This window comes from Echiichthys vipera, assembly GCF_963691815.1.
Source record: "Echiichthys vipera genome assembly, chromosome: 9".
NCBI lineage: Eukaryota > Metazoa > Chordata > Actinopteri > Perciformes > Trachinidae > Echiichthys > Echiichthys vipera.
Window position 1 is genome coordinate 15171432 of NC_139834.1, and position 22278 is coordinate 15193709.

Sequence of the window (22278 nt, forward strand, 5' to 3'; positions counted from 1 at the left end):
GAAACCAGCCAAAACAATAAAAACAATATCTGACTGTAAATATTTGTCAGTACAGTGTGTTTGTTCTATTTGACCCAAAAAAAATCAGATTTTTATGAATTTGCTATGTTTGACAATAAAGTTCATACTTAAAAACATAAACAATATCATATCATGAAGCTCTTATTGTCTGTTTGCTTTATATACACTCTGTGCCTCAACTAATATTAGCAACAGATTCCATTTTAATTTATATTAAGCATAATGTTATGCAAACAGGATTTAAAGTTTAATATCCGTAACATCTAAATAGGGTTTTGGGATGAGCTAGTACACAGAAAACAAAGATTAGTCTGAATAATTGTTATAAATATTGGTTATAATAGGCTTAGCTTGAGCCTGGGTAGAGGTCTCTTGAGTTTATTGCAGAATGCCATCATTGTTCCTGTCAGAAGTAAAGCGGGGTTTCACATATACAGACTTTCAATGGGTTGCATCAGTCTTCCCCAGCAGAATCTGTGATTGAGCTGTTTGTAAAAAACAAAAACAAAGAATACCTCCCTGATCCTGCATGCTCCACAACACCGCCATAAGGCAAGGAAAATGCCATGTTTGGAAGATTTGTACTAGCAATTTTCTGTTTGTTAAGTGGGGCGATGTTGTAAGCAGAAGCTTCTTTGCTCAGAGGGTACATTCCTGTGCTGATGACTCGGTTTGTCCTTGCCAAGACCGCTCACCTGTGTTCACACTGCTTATCTGCACTTAACACAGCAATAAAACAAAGGTTTTTAGCCTGAGTTATTTCTGTCTTTCTCTATACATGCGACTGCAAGCCCATATCAGCAGTCTGTCTGTAGGCGGCTGTGGCTCACCACCCAGGTGGCCACCATACTGTAGAGAGTGGAAACAGCTTGATCTGCTGGGCGACAAAACACACTGTCGCTCCGCATAGTGTTGTACATGTTGTTGGTAAAATAGCTACCTTAGAATTATTCTTAAGTTGGACAACAATAATTACTTTACTGAGCATAAATACATCTTTAAATAAGCTGTTAATGCTATGTTTGTTGGTAAAATGGGGAAATCACAAGAGCTTACAGAATACATGCCAAACTTGCATTGCTCTATAAGTCATATTTCTTAAATTTCAACATTATTAGTTATATATTTGACTATAAAATGTGTAGTCATAATTCGTGCACTGCACAGTAAATTAAATCTAAAATAAAGCCAAATCTTCACAATAAAACTAGTACTATAACAATTATAAAAAAGAAAATTCCGAGTGTCATAAATAAAACAAGCAGCAAAACTTTGTGTATCCATGTCAGTGTCAAGAGTCTCACTTAACAGTTTCTCTTAACACCATCGTGTTGAGAAGCAATCCTAAATCTTCAAAAAAAATCAATAAAGCAACTTTAACATTCAGCATATGGTGCAGACAACCTTTACTCACGAGCCTCTGCTTGCAATCAAGATAAATGGAAACATAACCACATATATAAAAACAATAGTGCAGCTTTTGCAGCATATTGTTTCTCAAGGCAATATCAATATGAATCGACTGCATTATGCAACCCTGAAAATAAACACTGGTGCCACTCAGATTATATCCAACCATTGCTACTGAAGAGATACAGAGCTATAGAGACACATAAGGAGGAAGAAGCACTTGTTTTTGTTTTTGCGCTGTGTCAGCCCTTGGCCATTATAGTGCTTGTCAACCGCAACATTTTGGTGAGGCAAGGAATTGTGTTTACATTTCCCACTGCATCGCCTGAAGCATGTTCCTCAGCTGGGCAGCTGGGCAGCCTGGCTCAGAGATGCTCACATTAGAAGCCCTGCTTATCGAATGAGATCACAGTTAGTTACTTTGACAGGACGCTGGGTGCATTCTAAGAACGGATAATTAAAAGGAGGGACAAACAAGTACCGCTTTGAAATCCTTAGAACCGTTTTTCCGAGGAGACACAGAGGTCAGGGTTTCGGAGTTATCAGTTAAAAAGTGACAAATATAAATATGTCGTATGTGACTGGGTAATCCTGAGGAAAACTGTGATGAGACACAAGATGTGAAGCATTGTGGTGTCTGTGGATCAGAGGGTGGTCTTACCGTGAACTCCAGGGCTTCGTTGAACAGACCGTTGCGTTTGCTGTGGAGGAAGGCATTGGAGCTTCCCGTCTTGGATATTCGTATCCTGGCCAAACGGGCTTTCTGCAAAGAGCAAGAGACCATAGAGACCACCAAGTTAGTCAGCGCCTATACAACATCCTTTGTCAGAATGAGTGCGTATCACCATACACATCCCACTAATTTGAACTACAGCACATTCACATGCTTGATATCTTAGTTGTGATCTTATGGATCAAATCAAACATGTGCTACTAAAGCATTCACTCTGATCTCCTGTGATGAATTCACTCTGATCTCCTGTGATTCTTATGAATGATTTATGGTGACTACACGATAACACATTCCTTGGGATGAAAATCTGTTAAGAGAGGAAGCTTGGACCAAATCCTGTATGAATTAGGCAGCTTTGCGTCATTCTGCATTTAAAACACTGAATTCAATCTATTGGGGCTGTTTTCATGCCGCTATCTCGCGGTTTTGTTTAGCAAAATAAATCAAGGAAGTGTTCAGGACCATAATGCTCTGCATCTGTAGTGTCGGCTTAAATGTGTCTTTAGTCATCAAACACGTACGGCGTGGTTATTGCACAGTCCAGTCTCGTTTTCTCTCTCTCTCTCTCTCTCCATCTCTTTCTCTCACGCTGTCAAATCTCTCCTTTGAGGCAGTCAGCAACAGAGATGAACAAGAAAAGAAGGAATATGAGGGAGAACAGATACACTCTGGTCCTTGGAGTGAAATCTTTATGCATCAGTAGCTTTTTCACAGTGGAAGGATTCTACTCTTATGTTCTGGTTTTTGCTCTACCCGAAGCAGGCTGAGTGTGCATTTGTCTACACAGGCCTGCGTGAGAGTCTCAATAAATCTCTGTTCCCAGAACAACTTCTTTTATAGGATAGTGTAATCTGAGTCACTCACTCCTCGAAATGCCCGCCATTTCCCCGTCAAAGTCAAGAGCTGGGTGTCGGACTTGTTGCAGAGTGTGTGTGTGTTTCTGTTGCTTCTTCACTTTCTGCATTTTTAAATAGACTGACAGATTCATTGAGGGGAAATTAGTCGAAGGATAATGTGAGCTGTGTAAATGATGAGCAGAGAGCTCGTTTAGCAGGGGGCCCATGCACCGCTGGGGGGTTAATTGAGTGTGTGGATGTGTGTTTGCATATCTCCATGTGTGCTTATGCATGCACATTTCATCTTCATAGCTACATTTCCATACATATACACACAGACCATATAGAATACCAGCAGAAATACCTGGCTCAGTGAGAGAATGGTAATGTATGGTAATTTATGCTCATTCCCTCACTTGAGTTTCATTTAAAACATGGAAATGTTTGTTGACCTGCAGGTAGTTCATGCTGTGATTTGATAATCTAAAAAAAAGACAAACAGATAAACAGGAGTGCACATGGACACATGCACAGGAGCCAATCTAAACTGTAGCTTGCACGGAACAAACCCAACTCCCTCTAAACTGTTTACCTTCTCCTGCATCTTTATCTTATTGTCCCTTTCACTCTCCCTCCAGCTCTCCTTGACAAGTTTTCCTCGCTGTCTTTGTGCCCTCACACTCTTACACCTGTACCATGTACATTTAGTGCTGGCACAGCATTCCCACAGGCCTTTGGGATAACCCCTCTTCATGTTCTGGCATTGTGCTCTGCCAATGGAATTGTTTCTCTGGGGTCACAATGACCGTGACTGTGGAGATGGTTGCCAGGCAGAGCAGGGGTAATGAAGGGGATGTAAAGAACATGTCCAGTGAGATTAAATCTACTGCTGCAGTTCTCTGATAGGGATCGGCGCGCCTATGTCTAAGGCCCATCTGTCGGCGCGATAGATTGAGCCTGAATTGCTGCTGAAGCATCATTGACATCATACAGGAGTGTAGGGAAACACATGGACACACAGTCTTTCATTAACACATACACATATTACCATGTGGAAGGTTACATGGCCAAAAGGTGCATCTGCTGCACATTCCTTCACACAAACACATACAGTTGCATATACGCCATGTAAAGGACACACACACACACACACACACACACACACACACACACACACACACACACACACACACACACACACACACACACACACACACACACACACACACACACACACACACACACACACACAAAACACCTTTTGTCATCAAGATTAAAGTTGTAAGGTACTTGATTTTAGCACCATTTGAGGAATATAAACTGGCATATCCTCTAATTATTTAAAAGAAAATACCACTTAGCTCTATGCAGTAGTATGCTGAGCATTGCCAGGAAGTTTTGTTAGAAGTTAATTTTCTAGTTGAAAGTAAAAGTTAAAAGATTCATGGCACCTTGTGAGTTATAGCTTCGCATGTCTGCCTTTATAAGATTTGGCTGAGTGAAAAGTGGAGCAATCGAGCTATGAGACCAGATTAGGCTCTGCCTCAAGCCTGCCTTGGAACCATACAAGTGAAAGAGGAGACCATCTGATGAGCATGCACACACACACAGACACACAGACACACAGACACACACACACACACACACACACAGACACACAGACACACACACACACACACACACACACACACACACACACACACACACACACACACACACACACATTTAGTTTTGCAGCTGCCACTCATCTAAAAAGTTGCTTTCATACATGCTGACATTTCTGCCATAAGGACATAAATCAGTTACTTGCTTTACGATAGCACACACACGCATGCACACACTATAGTGCCACAAACAAGAGAAGGGTCAGAGGTGAGATAAAAAGGAGAGACATTTGGGAAGAACTGACTTTTTAGAAAATCGATCGGGGAGCTGATGAAGGCAGAAAACTCAGTGATGGTAAGAACTGATTCTGTGGAAATCAACACCTTTAGCCAACAGATATCTGCAGCTGTAGCAAAGACAGCTTAACCTCGGACTAACACCACTCAGACAAAATACCTTTGCTTAGCCTGGATTACCTCCTCTTTATAGGGAAAAGTACAGCTCTGCTCTGCAAGCTGCTGTGATGTTGATGTTGAGGATGTTTATTTATTTATTTTTTTTAACAAAGGACATATTTCATAGCAGAACTTTTGACCTCCCTCAGTGAAGTCCCCTGTCAACATCCCTCCACCTCTCATGGTCTGCCTTCTTCCAAAGTGCAGACAACTTTATTGATTGTCTAGAAGGGCAAAACACTCTCAGGCAGAAGTCATCTCCACCTTATGACTTCAACCTTCTGGGGAAGGGCTAAAAACAATAGTGAGATGATTGAGAGCAAAGGGAGTGTGACTGAGAATGAGGGCGTAAGGGAGCGACGAAGAGCTTATTTTTGTTTTGTCTCTGCCATGTCAGCCCCGAGCCATTATAATGCTCAAGAGCTGCAAGAGACAGTTATTTTACAATTCACTTAGTTTGTGGATGACAACAACTGCTGCAACCAGAGAACGATTTCCAGTCAAAGTGGGAAAAAGACGAGGCAGTAAAATAAAGATGGCAAGTGTATTTTCAGAGATGCACGAACAATTACGGGAAACAAAAAAAACAACAGAGATATAAATTCTGCTGCTCTATACCTGAGGCAAGATTCATGATTTACCGTTTGTCAAAGAAAGATCCATAATCGTTTAACTCTACATGGAACAGCTGCATTTGTTTTTATGGCTTATATTCCTGGTTATACAATATCTGTGATTTGGAAATAAAGCAAAAGGGTTTGTTAAATCATGGGAGATAGTTTGGTGGGGCTGTATGAGGCACACACACATCCATAATCTGTGCATTACCTACAGCAGATGATGGTTAGCACACTGCCAGTTTGGAGAAGCAGACAGGTGTACTGACACAGAAAGGAAAGCAATGTACTACTGTGGACAGGGGTTTCAGCCAAAACATATTTTAGCCACCAAAAAAGAGGCACACATTAAAGTGTTTGCTATTTTTATAATATTTTAACCATTTTACCTCGCTGTCAAACATGTCTTACCTTTGGCGCAAGTCTATCTAAGCGTATTCTTACGCATAAGCACAACTGCGCAAAGCACCGTATTACACCGCAGCTCCTCTGTTTGGGTCAGACAACATATAAATTTAAAAAAAGGGTAATTATGAAAGTGATGACAAAATGCAGTTCACTGTGGAGGATCCCTTTATGAGCTGGAGTAGGAAAGGAGCTTTTGCAGAACCTCATACAGCCTAACTTAAAAATAAACTATCTCTTTAAAAGATTAAAAAAAAAGCTAATTGTTGCTTAAACTGGTTGAATTATCATCAGAAATGTCACATTTTTTGGTGGTTTGCTCCAAGTTTGATTCATCAAGCCATTCAAACTGCACACACTTCTTATTGGTTTCAATTTGATGAGTATCATCATTGACGATTCTAGGTCTCACTTGTAAAATACATTTTTAATATGGATGTAACTTCCTTGTTAAACAAATGTTAAATACATTACCTCTACACCCCTGAATTGCCGTATAAGGCTGCTTGTCCCGCTCCATTTCTGGGAAAGTTTCATTCCCAAACAAGTTACTCGAGAGTAAAAAGGACTTTATACTGTGGAACTTCAAGTCCTACATAACAAATCTAGCAGTGTCAGTAGTTGTATTTGGGGACCCAAAACCATTATAAAATATTAATAGTACAGATGTACACCACATGTCACCAGAGCAGCACTGGACTGTGACAGAGTGATAATGATGCTAAAAAATGTCTTTAAAAAAGCAAAACTATCCACAACTTAGATGGGAGGTGTTCGAGGGGATATAACAGTCACCCAGGAGAGAAACACACACACACACGCACGCGCACACACACACGCACACGCACACACACACACACACGCGCACACACACACACACACACACACACACACACACACACACACACACACACACACACACACACACACACACACACACACACACACACACACACACACACACACACACACACACACACACACACACACACACACACACACACACACACTCCATGGGTACACTTAAAAGTTTAGCACATTTAAATTTATGCCCCCTCTTTTTTAATCCTTCTGTAAAACTTGCCCTTTGTGATTCTCCATTTAAATCTTGCCCTCTTTCAAGTGTACTATTCAGGATTTGTAATTATACATACCTAAAGATATTATTAGCTTTATGCAAATAAGCTCCAAGGAGCAATTTAAGAGTAACCCCTGCAGATTGGGCATTTGTTACGGATCACTTCATGGGATCAAGGGTAAAAACAGGAAAGGACTTGAACACCCAATGTTCAATTCATAGTAGAACAAAGATAGTGACACTGAATACTATAGAGAGGTCGAATAGAGAATATATGTCTGTGTTCCTCCTTGCCACACAGCAACTAGTGGCATACTCGTGTATCTTTCATTGGTGCATGAAGATAGATCAGGGGCTGTCTATCTACCACCACCCAGATGGATGGCTAATTGTAATGGGAGCCCAGAACAGCTAACAATTAGACCTGAATGAAGATGGATGTGAAAGGGGAGGAGGAAAAGCATGTGAGGAGAGAAAAAACAGAATGGAGAAGAGGCAGAAAAATGCTCAGGGACGAATGCTGCACTTCCTCTCTGCAATAATTCCCCCTTCTTCTCCTTCTGCCTGCACTCTCCTGGTATTTTAAGTACTGTGAAAAGCAATCATGAATGGCTATTTTATTTTACTCTCAATTAAACATAGCCATATTCTAAGAAATGATCCGAGGAAGAATGGATTTTCCGTGAAATATATCTGCGTGCTGGTAATAGACGCTGAGGAAATGGCATTTTGGTATTGTAAATGACCAGTGACTCTTGCTAAGCGGTCGGCTTAACGGCTGAGGTCATATGTCATTAAGGTTATGGAGCATTAAAAAACGCTACATGTTATGCAGACGGTAGTAATGGGGTATTGAAGGATATGGCATGCCTGAGTAATTCATGATTTGGGTGGGACAATAAAGATCCCAGTTGTCATTAGCAGTGAAAGAGTGGACCATACAATGGTAATGGCTCTATCATACACCCTCTGCACTGGGGTTACCACCTTTAATAGTGTGAGAGATCTTTGTCTGTCAACCCAAAGTCAAAGAACATTAAATTAATGTGATGCAACGTGTAATGAGCTGAACACGTAGTAGCAGTTTTTATAAGGCTCAAGGTTCAAGTCTATTTTTTAGACATGAGGTAGATGCCCAAGAAAAAGGCATTATAAATTAATTACATGTTGCAACCTAGACGCTCTGGTTTGTAATCCCACAGACTATCCCTTCAATTTTGCCAGGCAAGCAACACATGGGAACTTCGTGGAGGAGCTGGAGTGTTTATTCATGGACAAACTGTAACCTATACAGCGCATTTACTGCCACTAGACAACTGCACTGAAAACCCTTGGCTCGGTTTGCCAACACCTCCCTGTCATGCTTTGGAATTTGCCAACAAGACTGAACAGGTATATAGAGTAGCTTATAGTAGTAGCTTCAGTGTCACATGACCACTGACGGACATTTGCAGTCTAGATCTGGGTAAGAGTGTACAACCATGCTATGAGGCTGAGCTAAGTGCTAATGTCAGCATGCAGGTATCATTTTTTTTTTACCATGTTCAATGTGCAAAAGCCCCATGGATTAAACTGGTGTCACTGTTGCTAGGTAATTGTAAGAATCATAGACTGTATAATAAAGGTGGACGCTTCTCCCGGGTCTGAAAGTGAAGCTAATGTGAAAGTGTTTTAAACCTGCATTCTTTCTAATTTCCAGCGACTCCACTAGTTGCAAATTGATTTATCATACCTCAGTCAAAATGTTCCTAATGAGTTTATGGTCTCAATCGCCAGTTTCAAGTCTTCTTCAATACAGCGTAATGTTTAATTTGTAACTCATGGAAAAAAGATGATAAAGCAGGGTATGCTTTAGGGTGTGGGTACCTTGAGATTAACAGGTCACCGTGCTAGGTGCATTTGTCAAGTAGCACTAAACACACATCTGAGATAGATAGATAGATAGATAGATGGAGAGAGAGAGAGAGAGAGAGAGAAAGAAATATATATATATATATATATATATGTATATATATATATATATATATATATATATATATATATGTATATATATATATATATATATATAGAGAGAGAGAGAGAGAGAGAGAGATTATTGTATTGGGTATTGGCCAAATTGAAAATCTAACCCAATTGATGGTGAGGATAGATGAAAAGTCAGGAGCTTACCAAAGGATCTGTATAATCAAATCTGTATAATGTAACATCAATATCAAATGACATGGAAATCCATCCAATAATTGTGAAGATATTTAACTCAAATATGAAATGTATATTGGTGCTACAGAAAAAGTCAAGGGATCACAACAGTCATTAGGATTGAGCCTCTCGGGACAATGAATGTCTTCACTAAATTCCAAGCCAATCCATCCAATCATTGAGATATTTCAGTGGTAGACAGACTGATGTTGCCATCCATTGAGTCACACAGATGGCTAAAAGGGCAGAGGGGAAAGGCTGTTGTAGTTAACAACCAGATGGAACGGGAAATCAAATAATTCCCACAGCATCTTCCATTAAAGCTAGCACAATATGTAATTCAAGACATATTCCACTGATTTTAAGCACACAAGCTTAAATACTAAGCAACACTTAATCCTGGGGGCTAATTAACGACATAGAATGTACACAGGTCTCCTAAATGCTCTAAAATATCACATTTAGTAGTATAATAACGCTCTCAAGGATCAAGCCACCTAGGTGGAATATTATTATCAAGGCAATGATAAGGCGTTTGAGTTATGCTGTTATGAAACAGAGAAAACCTGTCCGTTGGATGAATGGGTGCTTGAAGAAATAGCTGACCTCACTGCAGGCAAGCCAGAGAGGCATCAAAATGCCCGAGGGAGTCATTTAGTACTGGTTAATGACAACAGCACCGTCATGCTACACTGGTCAGTTGGTGGGTACTTCCGGGGATGCAGGTGTCTGGTACTGAGCGCCGTTTGGTACACTGCACCACACTGCGTCACTCATTGGCGAACACTCAGGAAGGTGGGACCAACCAAGGTCAGGTCTAAACTGACAGGAAGTACGGTTGACACACACGCGCACCGATGTGGATTCACGCTCTGGAACTGATGCACATACATACACGGGCAGACAGACACACACCTTGCTTCCAGCCAGCACCTCATCTGGGTGATAGCTATTTCAGGAAAGAACACAGCATTAGGACACACTTCGCCTCCAGCTATTCACCCCTCTTTACTCCCCTCCTGCCTCCTCTGCTCCCTCCTTCCCTCTGGCCTTCCTCCTCACCACTCCTCCCCTCTCTCTCTTTTGTGCATCAACACTATACATATCATCTGCTTTTTTAATCTAGATAATTTCCCCAACCTTCCAACCCTTGATCCGTCATCTGCAAGTCTTTTTGTACCCCTGCACACATGGCTGTGTTACACGGGAGTCTTGCTTCGCAGACAAGGTCACGGTTAGTTAAGACTGGGCAGCGGTCAGGCCACGGTCGAACTGCAGGACTATAAACAGATTTAAACTACAAGCAGGGAGCCGAGATGGATGGCAGTAATCACAGAGAGAGCGAGAGAGAGAGAGAGAGAGAGAGAGAGAGAGAGAGAGAGAGAGAGAGAGAGAGAGAGAGAGAGAGGAGGGTGAGAATAGATGGAGCAGAAATGAGCAGAGAAGAAATAGGCAAGGGGAGTGAAAAAAAAGCCTTGCTAGGAGAGGTGTGAACCAGACTGATGAGAGAGAGGAATGGACTCTGAAAATATGTGTCAGTGTGTGCATGTCTGCCAGCTCCAAACAAACACGCTACTATCCATCTCGGGAAAACAAAACTGTCAGCAGTGCCTTCAAGCTATGATTACCAGCCTAGTTTCGTATGTGCACCAGCTGATGCTGATACCCAGTTTGGCTCATGGACACACACCAAAATTACTCTTAAAAGGTCTGAAGGTTGGACTATTAAGTCAAAAGGAAGATAAGATCTTTAAATCTTCCACAGTTTAAACACAAGTTCAAATAATCTGTTTATAAATTTGTGCCTGTGTGTGTGTGTGTGTGTGTTTTTATCGCTATATGTACAAGGATAAAATCTCATAAGGACAGACCAAAATTTGGAAATTGCTGATATTCACTTGTTTGACAGGCTGGTAATGGATTTAGGCTTAGAGTTTTTGGATGGGATTGGAGTGAACATTTAGGCTGTGGAGTTAAAGGGATATTTTAGTTTGGGAGAATATGATATTTTTACACAGTAATAAAAGTCCTTCCTAAGTTATGCTCAGGTCAAGGGTGTCGATGGGATCAAGAAAGAGACTCATATAATTTCTTTAGGAATCAGTGGGGGATCACTGATCATATTTGATTCATAGTGACCAAATGATCCAGCAGGGTAGCAAAACTCTGATGACATCATCTTTTTCTAACCGAGCCCCACCCAAAACGGTGGGAAGAGAACAAACGGAAATCTCTCTAGTGAAATAACCTAAGCTATTTTAACTTTGTCAGAAAAAGGTTGTGATTTGCGTTTTGCTTATAGTGAGAAGCTGATTGAGATAATATATTGCATTTATTTATATATTTTAGGGCATCTCAATTTTTTTTCCTGAGCAATATACAATATAACAACTTATTTAATTTATTTAATTCTGGTACCACTTTCTGTTAATTGGCATCATTCATGATTAATAACTCATTTAGTTATGCTTTATAAATCAGGTACACACTTATCAAGCCATTATTGAGCAGTGACAGAGGAGACAAAGTGTTCTGCTAACAGACATTCACCTACCTGAGAAGTCCTTTACAACCTGACAAGCTGTTCTTGTTACTGTCTTATAACTGATCTATAAATGGTTAGTTGAGGATTTGACAATCAATAAAACAGGAAATTGTTCTGACATTTAATATTATACAATGTATATGCATATTCAAATGAGGAGCTCTTTTCCAAAACGCTATAATTCCATTTTAATAGTTTTCAGGAAAATTAAATTTTTTACCTAGACCCACACATTTGGTTAATATTCAATTTATCTTGTCAAAATGGTTTATGGCTCAGTCTGAACATGTTGAACGGACGGACAAAACAAAAAACTGTACCGATTCAGAGCGCCGCCATGTTGGATCGCACTGAATTCTGATTGGTCGAGAGGACGTATCGCATTTAGGCTAAAAATAGGTTTGGCGCTGGTTGCGGTTTGGAAATTAACTGCATCTTGCGGACCATTTTAAACATGGAAATATAGCGATTTGGCATGAAACATTGATGAAGCAGTGAAAAGTGGCATGACAAACTCATTTTTTTAAAATTTGGCTTTTATCTCGTTTTGGAAAAGAGCTCTTCAAATATATTATATAAATTACAACATGTAATTAAGGTAGATCAGCTGCCTCTCAATCCCATTGAAACCCCTGAACTAAACCATGGTAGTCTAACCTTGCAAATGACTAGTATATTAGTATTGGAAAATTCCTCCAAAACTGATCTATTTATGCAAAGCAAAAGGAAAATAGGAAGGTCACAGTTTAGGTATGCATGTCAAGGGAGAAGGTATAAAGTATGGAGTTACTCACTGAATATGCATCAGACACATACTGTTCATGTGCATGTAAGTCAATGTGCATTATGCACACATCATTAGTCTAAGGGAAGACCTGAACCCTGTGGAGTCCTCTCCTCTGGGGGAGAGAGACGTCAGAGCTCCCCCTCTGAGGTCTGGATATCTTGAGGTCCAACCCTCCGGGGCCCAGTTGAAGGGAATTAAAACTGTGCTCACCTGTACCTTCTGCGCTCGCCGCTTGTCTGCTCTCTGGTTCTGGTGATAGATGCGGCTAAAGTTGGACACGATGACAGGGACAGGCAGGGCAATTACCAGCACCCCACTCAGGGAGCAGATTGAGCCAAAGATCTTCCCTGCAATCGTCTTAGGAACCATGTCTCCGTACCTATGAGAGGTGAGAAAGAGAGAAACAATTTAGCAAAACGTCTTATTATGCATTTAACACAATCTTTCAGTAGTAGCTCACACACAGCCCACTGGAGGTCATTCAAATCACAGAGACATTGACACACTATATAAGAGTTCAACTAGCTGCATATAAATTTCTCTTTCATCTTTTCTATTTTTTTTTAGACTTTTCCATGCTGAATGCGCCCATCCCCACCAGAATAAAGCTTGACCTGCTGACTTGATCCCACTCCAAGAGAAAAGGAGAGGCTCCTACCAAAGTCCTGACTGCACAGTAAAGTCCACAGACTCTGAGAGCAGATACTATTAACCTTTAGAGAAGAGAATAAGGAGGACACGGTGAATGCCAGGGACATTTCCCAAAAGTCATTTAGCCCAATTCAATTCAAAATATTTGCAAGTCAAAAGCAATCTCATCTTGACTTCAAAGATAGACAACATAATTATATAACTATATTAACCCTCCCCCACTCCAGACTGCAGGAAAAGTTGAAGAAATTCAACAGCTATAAGAGCATGACTTATGTTTCAAGAGCAACCTTTATTTCAAATGGTCTTAATTTCTCATTCATGAGTAAAAAGTGCTTGAAATTTGTCCTTGTTTTCCAGCTAAACAAGAAGTTCTACTATATGTATTAGAACTGACTACAAGTCCCACAAATAAGTCTGAAACAATAACGGCCTTTAAGCATCTAGCTAATTAGGTAAAGACAAGAAAGATGTTTAAATCAAGATAGGATTTTGAGCACAAATCTTTTCTCCTCTATAATGAGCTGTATAAATCTGGAAGTCTCAGATAAAATAATGCACTCTTAAGAATGACCTTCTTTTTGCAAACAATTACTTTTCCTTTGTATTCATCAAATAATTTTCAGAAGAAAAACAAGGCTCATGGTAGCTTGTGTTTAAACTGTGAAATAAAATTATTATTGCCAATCCAATCAAACTGTACAAGTACTAAGAACCACTAGGCATGTTGCTGTGTGCATTTTACAGATTCCCTTGGTTTAAAAGAAAAATGAGATAATGATTCATGGAGACACTCATCTGTGAACATATATTTTATAAATGTGCAGTTTGGTCGGCCATGAGAGGCTGACAGGAAAAGTCACAGCAGAAGCAAAGCCAGAAAGACAGGAACAAAATGTTGCAAGAGAATATGTCTCTTCTCCGGCTCGTCACACTCATCCCTGTAGAAAGCAATGTGATGTGTCATAAACAGTGACAATTGAGGGAAAGAAATGGAGTGTCAGCGAACTGTGCTGTGAATAAACCACAGTTAGGTAGAATTACTGAGAGGTTAAGCTAACATCATGCACCAACGCAACATGTTCAGCTGTAAAAAAAGAAAAAAAGGATTTGAAAAAAGTCTATAATATCACTTCCGTACTACATGTATGTGTCCTGTTTGAGTAGCATGCATCAAAGCAACCTAATGAAATAAGGATGAGGATGTTTGTGTAGTAAGGATAATCAACAGCTAGAAAAACCCTATTTATACTTTAAAAGTTAGTCCATGTGTTGCAGCTATCCAAAAACATTTTTCCAAATAACACTTAGCAATTCTTCCACTTTTACAGATCAGACAGAATAGTGCTGGTTGTAATATGAAGACTTGGCAGACAGTACCCCAGAGTCTCGCCATAAATGAACAATAATCTGCTTAAGAAGTTGTGCTCATAGTGGTTTTATGATCTAACGAAGCACTTCTATTATGGAGTTTTAGAGAGAGTAAACATGCAGAATGGTAACACACACGTTTATCACAAACACAAACACACAAAAAATATTTAGTTCATTTTGAGAAAGGAGATGAAACCTCTTTAGTCACAGATTTTTGCAAAAAAGCCCAATATGAAGTCATTTAAGTGGATGGTGGTTTTTCGCATCAACAAAGCGAGGCACTGCCCACACACGGTGAACCACTGGTCCACAGCCGTAACTGAGAGTATGCTTACAGAGAACACTCATCGTCCCTTCCAAGAACTTTAATGGTCTTTCTACCCAAATTAGGCAATAACAATCCCATCAGTGGAACAAAGGCCCTATCACTACAAAACATTTAATCTCCTCCTCTCTTCAGAAGATGCTTCCATTAGGAGGAATGAAAAGCTAATCATATTCATCTGCAAGCCTTCTTTAATGGGATTCCATCAGATTGCCCGATAGAGGCCCTTCTTTCCTAATACTACAGTCAATTTACCGCTCCCATTTAGTCAAGCTGGTCTGTCTCTGATGATACCATCTCTGAGCCATTATACATGGCACAGACATAAAGCTAGGCTTGCACACATTAAAGAAAACGAAAGCTGCAATAAGTTGTGTGAGGGTGCAATACTTCATCAAAGGTGGGGTTGGAGGTAAATGTCTGAGAAAGGAAGATAGATAAGCAGTGAAAGGAAGTATACTATAGGGAGTGATATTTTCTTAGCAGATGCAGTGCACCCCGGAGGTTTATTCTCTCCGACAGGCCTCTGGCTCCCTCTTATACACATGCACACAAACACACGCATCTATGAGTTTGCTGTATATAATGTGTATGCAAACAAACACAGGGTGCATGCACAGACACACATACAAAAAAAAACAACCCAGGTCAGATGGGCAGGTCAGCCCTCGGTCAGGGTTGTCACATCCCATTATAAGAGGACCGGATCTCTGCGGGTTACATTAAGAAAGCCTAGGAAGGATAGATGGGGGTTTATTGAGTGGGACTGAGTGCTCTTGTGAAGGTATGTGTGATGAATGTTCTTAACAGGGATGGGCTGATGGGCTGAAACACAAAGACGTGATGATGGCAGGTCATGTCACGTCAGGTCAGGAAGGCACAGCTTATCCCCTGATGGACCCAGCCAGCATACAAGTATAATACAAATGAACAGAGAGTGGTTACAATCAAGAGACATCATAGACAAATATTGTTTATAGAGATGAGACAGAGAGAGAGATAAAGAGAGAGAGAGAGAGAGAGAGAGAGAGAGAGAGAGAGAGGGGAGAGATAAAGAGTGAAAGAGGGAGAGAGAGAGAGAAAGAGTGAAAAAAAAGTGAGAGAGAGAGAGAGAGAGAAAGAGAGAGAGAGAGCAGAGACATGAAGTGATGAGAGTCGGGTTTCCATTTACAGACCAAATCCCATGTGATTCTTCTGCAGTTTTTCTCACTTCCTTTCAGGTACAGCCTAAGTGATACTGTCCACAACCACAATCCCTTGAGGTGGATTAGGCCTGAAATCATTGGAGGTGTCACACCGCGGGGAGAACTGTCCTGCCTCTGGGTTTTCCATCTTGTGAATTTCATGTTTTATTTTGAAAAGTAACTCTCTTCTCGTTTCACTTGCCCTTCCTCTTGTAGGTGCTACCGGCGCCCAAAGATGATTGTCCATTTTCTGGATAAACCTGAACTTTCAGTTTGATTAAAGTAGGCCACAGCCTGCTGGAACAAAGACCTCAAAAGTTTGGCTGCCATGCCCTCTCCCCCACAACAGGTCACACCCAGGTGTGAATTCTCCAAGGCACCCAAACTGTTCATTGGCTGAATTGACCCCCGGACTATGAAATCACCTGGGCCTATATAAAGTGGAGCCCCCCATCTCTCGCTCTCTTTCTACTGGAACTTTCTACCGGATCTTCCTCCTGCTCTTCTCCAACTCTACGCGATCCTGATCCAGGAGACCAGCTGTCCCCTCGGCCCTGGATCTGGCCTATGGCATGGGATCACCACCAAGGTTAACCAACCGGTTATCCTCAACTGAGCACAGCACAGAGCGATCCTCTTTTGCCTAAGAGCAACTAAGACAAGCTTCCAACTTCCCTTCTTCAACCAGCCACTGGCATCAAGCAACGCAACATCTCCCATCTCATGGACTGGTAACTAATCACCAACTGGGCATTACTACATGTTATAGGACTGTATGAACGGCTAGATACCATTGTAACTTTGTCATAAGAACTGAGAGATCAGGCTTCCGGCCTTTGTGTAACAAAGAGAATGTTCACCCCTTCTCCGAGCCCCCACCTCTTCTCTTTGTCTCTCTCTCTCACACACACACACACGCACACACACACACATACACACAAACATACGTTTGCTGTTAGCTTTAGTTAGTTTATTGTGTTTTGTTTGTTGCATTTATTAACCTGTTAATAAATGTTTGTGTTTACCATATGTCTGATTATTTAATATTACACAAAGATGAATGAGCCAGCTTCTACTAAGAAAAGAACTTTTAAATCCTTCAACTAATTAAACTATTATATTTATCGGTGTTTAACCCTTAATTAGTAGTTTAATATATTTTATGAGACTTTAATATTAGTTATCACTCTGTCTATGACGGTGGTGCCCCGAGGAACTCTGGTTTAACTAGAGTCATTTTTATTATTATCTTTGATAATTATTGGTGATAACTAATATTTACTCAACGGTAAGTTTATTGAGAATACTCAATCTCATAATCTGAACGTGAGTCAAGGCACTATATTTGATTGGTTCTCCCTGTGACGTTTTTAATAAATTGAAGTTATTAATTTTTAGCAATTTTTCTTTGTTAATTTTTCCTTATCAAATATTTAATTTGATAGTCACACTATTGATCCAATTAAACCCAAAGTACCTACACTCTTGTGTCACTGACATTCCCCCCTGATCCATGATTGTTTCCACCTGTGTTCCCCTTCCTCATGTGTATATAGTCTGTGTCTTCCCCTGTCTCATTGCCAGAGTATTTCCTTCGTCTGAAGAGTGATTTCGATTTTGATTGCATTTTTGTCAGCTTCGTTTTTTGGAGAAGCTAATTTTATAGTCCCTTTGTTTTCCTCCTGTTCGGAGTGACTTTGTTTTGTGTTTTTATTAGCTCAGTGCAGCTTAAGTTTGGTTTTCAGCCTTTTGCGAGTTTCAGAATAAAAGCCAGCATAACCAGTCCTCATTCCTGCCCAGGCCTGACAGGAGAAAGCAGTGCATTCAATATTAGTGAGTGTTTGAGAGCATGGGTAGGTGGATAATTCGATATGATCATTAATCGTCTTCCAATGGAATCGTGGTGGATGGAACTGCGATGACATCATATATCGAGGTATCGTGATACACAATTATTTCATCTTAATCAATAATCACACGCACATGCTCACTCATGTTTATGTTTATGTTTATTCATTAAGATTCCCATTAGCTTCTGTCTTAGACATTCGCTTCTCCTTCTGGGGTCTCTACAATTTCATAACTCACATTTGCTGGTTTACAAATTACAACAAAAGTAGTGCATCATTTTTAATGTTACAGGAGCATGTTTATCAAAAATTGGTGTTACCAGGTTAGTAAATACTTCCAAGGCCTGATCTGGATCTTCCTCCTGTATTATTTTTGACAAATCTATATTTCCTATTTCATCACAATAATCCTTTACATTCCAGTTTTTAAATCTCCTTTTAAAACGATTTTTTCTCCCCCCAGATTTTAGCACTTTAGTCTTCCTTCCAATTACAATTAAATCATGACCACTACAGCCCACTGGAATTGAAATAGCTTCGTAACATAGTTCAACAACATTTGTAAAAATTAAATCAATACAGGTTTCTGATTTTGTGCCATCAATTTTACAACATACTCTTGTTGGCTTTTTGACTACTTGTGTCAAGTTACATGTATCTGCTAATGATAGCAACTTGTTTCTCAATACACAACTCCTTACAGTTCAATCAATATTCAAGTCACCTAAAAGGTCAATTTCCTTTATTTGTGTCACATACACTGTTGAACATTTCACAAATTTGCTGCAGATACTTAATCGGTGTCTATAACAACACCCCCAAAAAAACTGATTGATTAACTTAAGGCGTAATGATCATTACCAATTCAGGTAATACTTCATTTTGTTAGAAAAACAGAAAAAAAATCCCTATTTTCTTGAGGAAGCTGGGACCAGCACCATGGACAGCTACTACAGCCCACACTGCTGAAAAACAATGACATCTAGATTTATATGTTAGCATGTAAAATGCCCTTTAATTATCTTTGTAGGTAGGTAAGTGTTTTGTTAAAAAAAAGAGGGTGGTCAAAATCGGTATATGCTGTAACTAAACTATAACTATAAGTCTATAGTAAAAGTCTTAGAGGCTCTAAAAAACTTTTTTCTACAAGCTATTTTTGACTGATGAAGTCTTAATTAATCACACATGTTTTTTTACTTTGATATTGTTATTTAATGTTACAGATACTGTTAGATAATTATGTAACATTTGAAGTTTCCAGGGGCTTTCAACTCAAACAACGCAGTAAATCCTCTGGCTGGGCAATACGGATGGAATTTCAATATATTGTGCATATTCAAAGAAATGTGAATCATCAATTTCCAAGGTGAGGAGAACAGCGTAACAACATTTCACTTGTTTCTTTGGCTCACATCACAATAGAAATATGCTTACGTTTGAGCACAGAGCCTTCATCAGCATGAATCAATATACTGTGTCAGGTTATGGCAAATGTATGCATAATCAAATATAAAATGGCGGCATTGATAATGATGTTAACTGTGTTTTATTGTTATACATCAAATGGGAAAAACATGTGAAAACATATTAATTTTGAATAGCTAATTCAGAAAGGTTCTGCAAAAATGCTAATTATATCATTATATGACTGATAATAATTCAATTAATATTGAATTGCCACTTTACTGTAGCATAACCCATAAAATATGTCAGTGTTGCTCCACAATATGACATTAAGTATGATTATAATGCTGTCCTACTCCCACTAAAAATCAAATGCTGCTGCATCCATTAAAAACATAGAAAGAGAAAAGTCAATTCAGCATTTTTTTATAAGCTCTTATTCTTAGCTGAGCTTCACTCTGAAAAAGGTTACATGTTACTATGTTAATGTGTTACAGTGGCGATAAATGATCATGCCTCATAAAAATATCCATAAGTGGTAGTAGATTTCTATTTTCATTGGGAAACCTGTCACAGGCCAATGAAGCTGAGCTCTGTTGGCTTCAGCAGAGTGAAAGATTGTCTCTCCAGGCCTTTAACCCTCAACCATCCATCCATCTGTAGATTCATCCGACATTTCATGGCCAGTCACTCAGATTGAAGTAACTCTCATGATTTATGGCTCTCCAGGGATGGGACAACCATCTATAATCACCCACACAAATGTCACCGCAGGAAAGCAAGAAATAAGGGGTCGAAGAACAAAAATAGGGATACAGATAGGTAGATGGATACAGAGGAAGAGCGGCTAACAAAGACATGCGATCCAGATAGCGTCAGTGCTAATATGCAGTGGGTCGGATAAGTTTGGTTAAATACGCCTCAAAAGATGCCTTAATACGGATTATATCAGATACACCGGAGCTCTAATAATCTTAGCTCTCCCTCGAGACAGCTCAACACATACGTGAACTCTGATTGTGATCCTGATCTGTGGGGCCTGACAAAGACTCAACTCAGAAAAGTGATTGCTTAACAAGTGTTCTTATTAAGAAAGACCAGAGGGTCCAAAAATAGTTATTCTGCCTGAAGAGGAGGAAGTCTCATTTGGTGAGTGCTGCTTCATGAGCCTTAATAGAAAAAGGAAGATCCAAACTGGGCCGTTGTTATGAAATGCTAATCAGAGAGGGAGATGTATTCCAGGAAAAAAAAGAAATGCAGATGAAATTCAGTGGCGATATATCAGAGTTATTTGATGTATTGTGGCTTGTTTTACGTGAAATGTAATAAATGACGACAACAGCAAGTACAAATTGTCGTACAACTTTCTCTGGTGTTTCACTCTCTCCTATGGCGGTCTCCCTCCAACAGACACAAAAAGGAATATAAACTCACATACATATGACACACATTCACCTGCCCTTCCAGACCACTCTCTTGAGTGAGTGTGTGTGAAGTATGATGCGTATTGTGTTTTTGTATCTGGATGGAAGCAGGGAAAAGGGAAGGAGCTGTGAGAGAGCGAAAGAAGTGAAGCGCTAAAGCAAGTTTATTTTATTTATATATTTTTCCCTTTCCCCAGTTTATTTGTTGAATTTGGAAATGGTATGGAAGATGGAGATGGACAAATTGGTTCCAAAAATCAATTGAAAATGGAGGAAGGTCCTGGAACAGGTGTTTGGGCTTTAGGAGTGCAGATGTTCCAGATGGAAAAGACGATAAAACTAGCCCCCATGTTGTTTTGTGATGTATCTACAGTATGAAAGCTGTAGGTTCAACCGGCAACCCAAAGATGATTGTTCATTTCTGGATTAACATGAACTTTCAGTTTGTTTATGAGAACTAGGCCCAAAGCCTGGCAGCCTCTGTCCCTGAGGGGTTGTCACAAACAAAGGCCTGCCATGCAACCTTCTCCCCCACAGGTCACACCAAGGTGTGATTCTCCAAGGGACCCCCAAACTGTTCATTGGCTAACCTGACCTCTGGTGATGACATCATCAGTGTGTATAAAAGTGTAGGACACTTCCTTTCTCTCTCTCGGATCTCTCTCTCTCTCGGATCTCTTTCTCTTGGCCTCTCTTCCTTCGAACTCAACTCGACGCTCTCCTGCCGGATCCAGGGACCAGCTGCCCGCTGTCCCCTTGGCCCTGAAAATGGCCTGTATGGTGTAGGATCACTGGCAAAGGTTAACCAACCAGTTATCCACTCAACTGAGCAGAAAAAAGAGCGATCTGAGTCCTCTTTTGTCTAAGAGCAACAACCAAGACAAGAACCTTTCTTCAACCAGCTTCCTTCCAAGGACCAGCCATTGGCATCAAGCAACGCAACGTATCTTTCCCATCTCATGGACTGGTAACTAATCACCAACTGAGCATTACTGCATGTTATAGGACTTTATGAATGGCTAGATAGAACTGTAACTTTGTTGTAACTTGAATAAGAACTGAGATCTCCAGCTGCTGGCCTTTGTGTAACTTAAATGTTCACACCTTCTCTGCAGGGGTCCAAGCCCCCACCCCTCCCCTTTGTCTTATTCTTTCACACACACACACACACACACACACACACACACACACACACACACACACACACACACACACACACACACACACACACACACACACACACACACACACACACACACACACACACACACACACACACACACACACACACAACCTCCTATCCAAAACATCTAGCAAAAAGTCACATACACTCATTTGCTGTTAGCTTTAGTTAGTTTATTGTATTTTGTTTGTT

At 40.2% G+C, this 22278-nt stretch overlaps 1 protein-coding gene across 1 annotated transcript in view; it reads right to left on the reverse strand.

Moving 5' to 3' along the window:
* The window catches only part of kcnd3 (potassium voltage-gated channel, Shal-related subfamily, member 3), a gene marked incomplete at its 3' end in the record, with an annotated part of 101749 nt that overhangs the window by 3762 nt on the left and 75709 nt on the right, over window positions 1-22278 (reverse strand). The window contains exons 2-3 of the mRNA XM_083920884.1: window positions 12902-13070; window positions 2093-2194 (exon numbers count right to left, since the gene is read on the reverse strand). Coding sequence (XP_083777010.1) covers window positions 2093-2194; window positions 12902-13070 — 271 coding nt within the window. The remainder of the gene's footprint in view (window positions 1-2092; window positions 2195-12901; window positions 13071-22278) is intronic.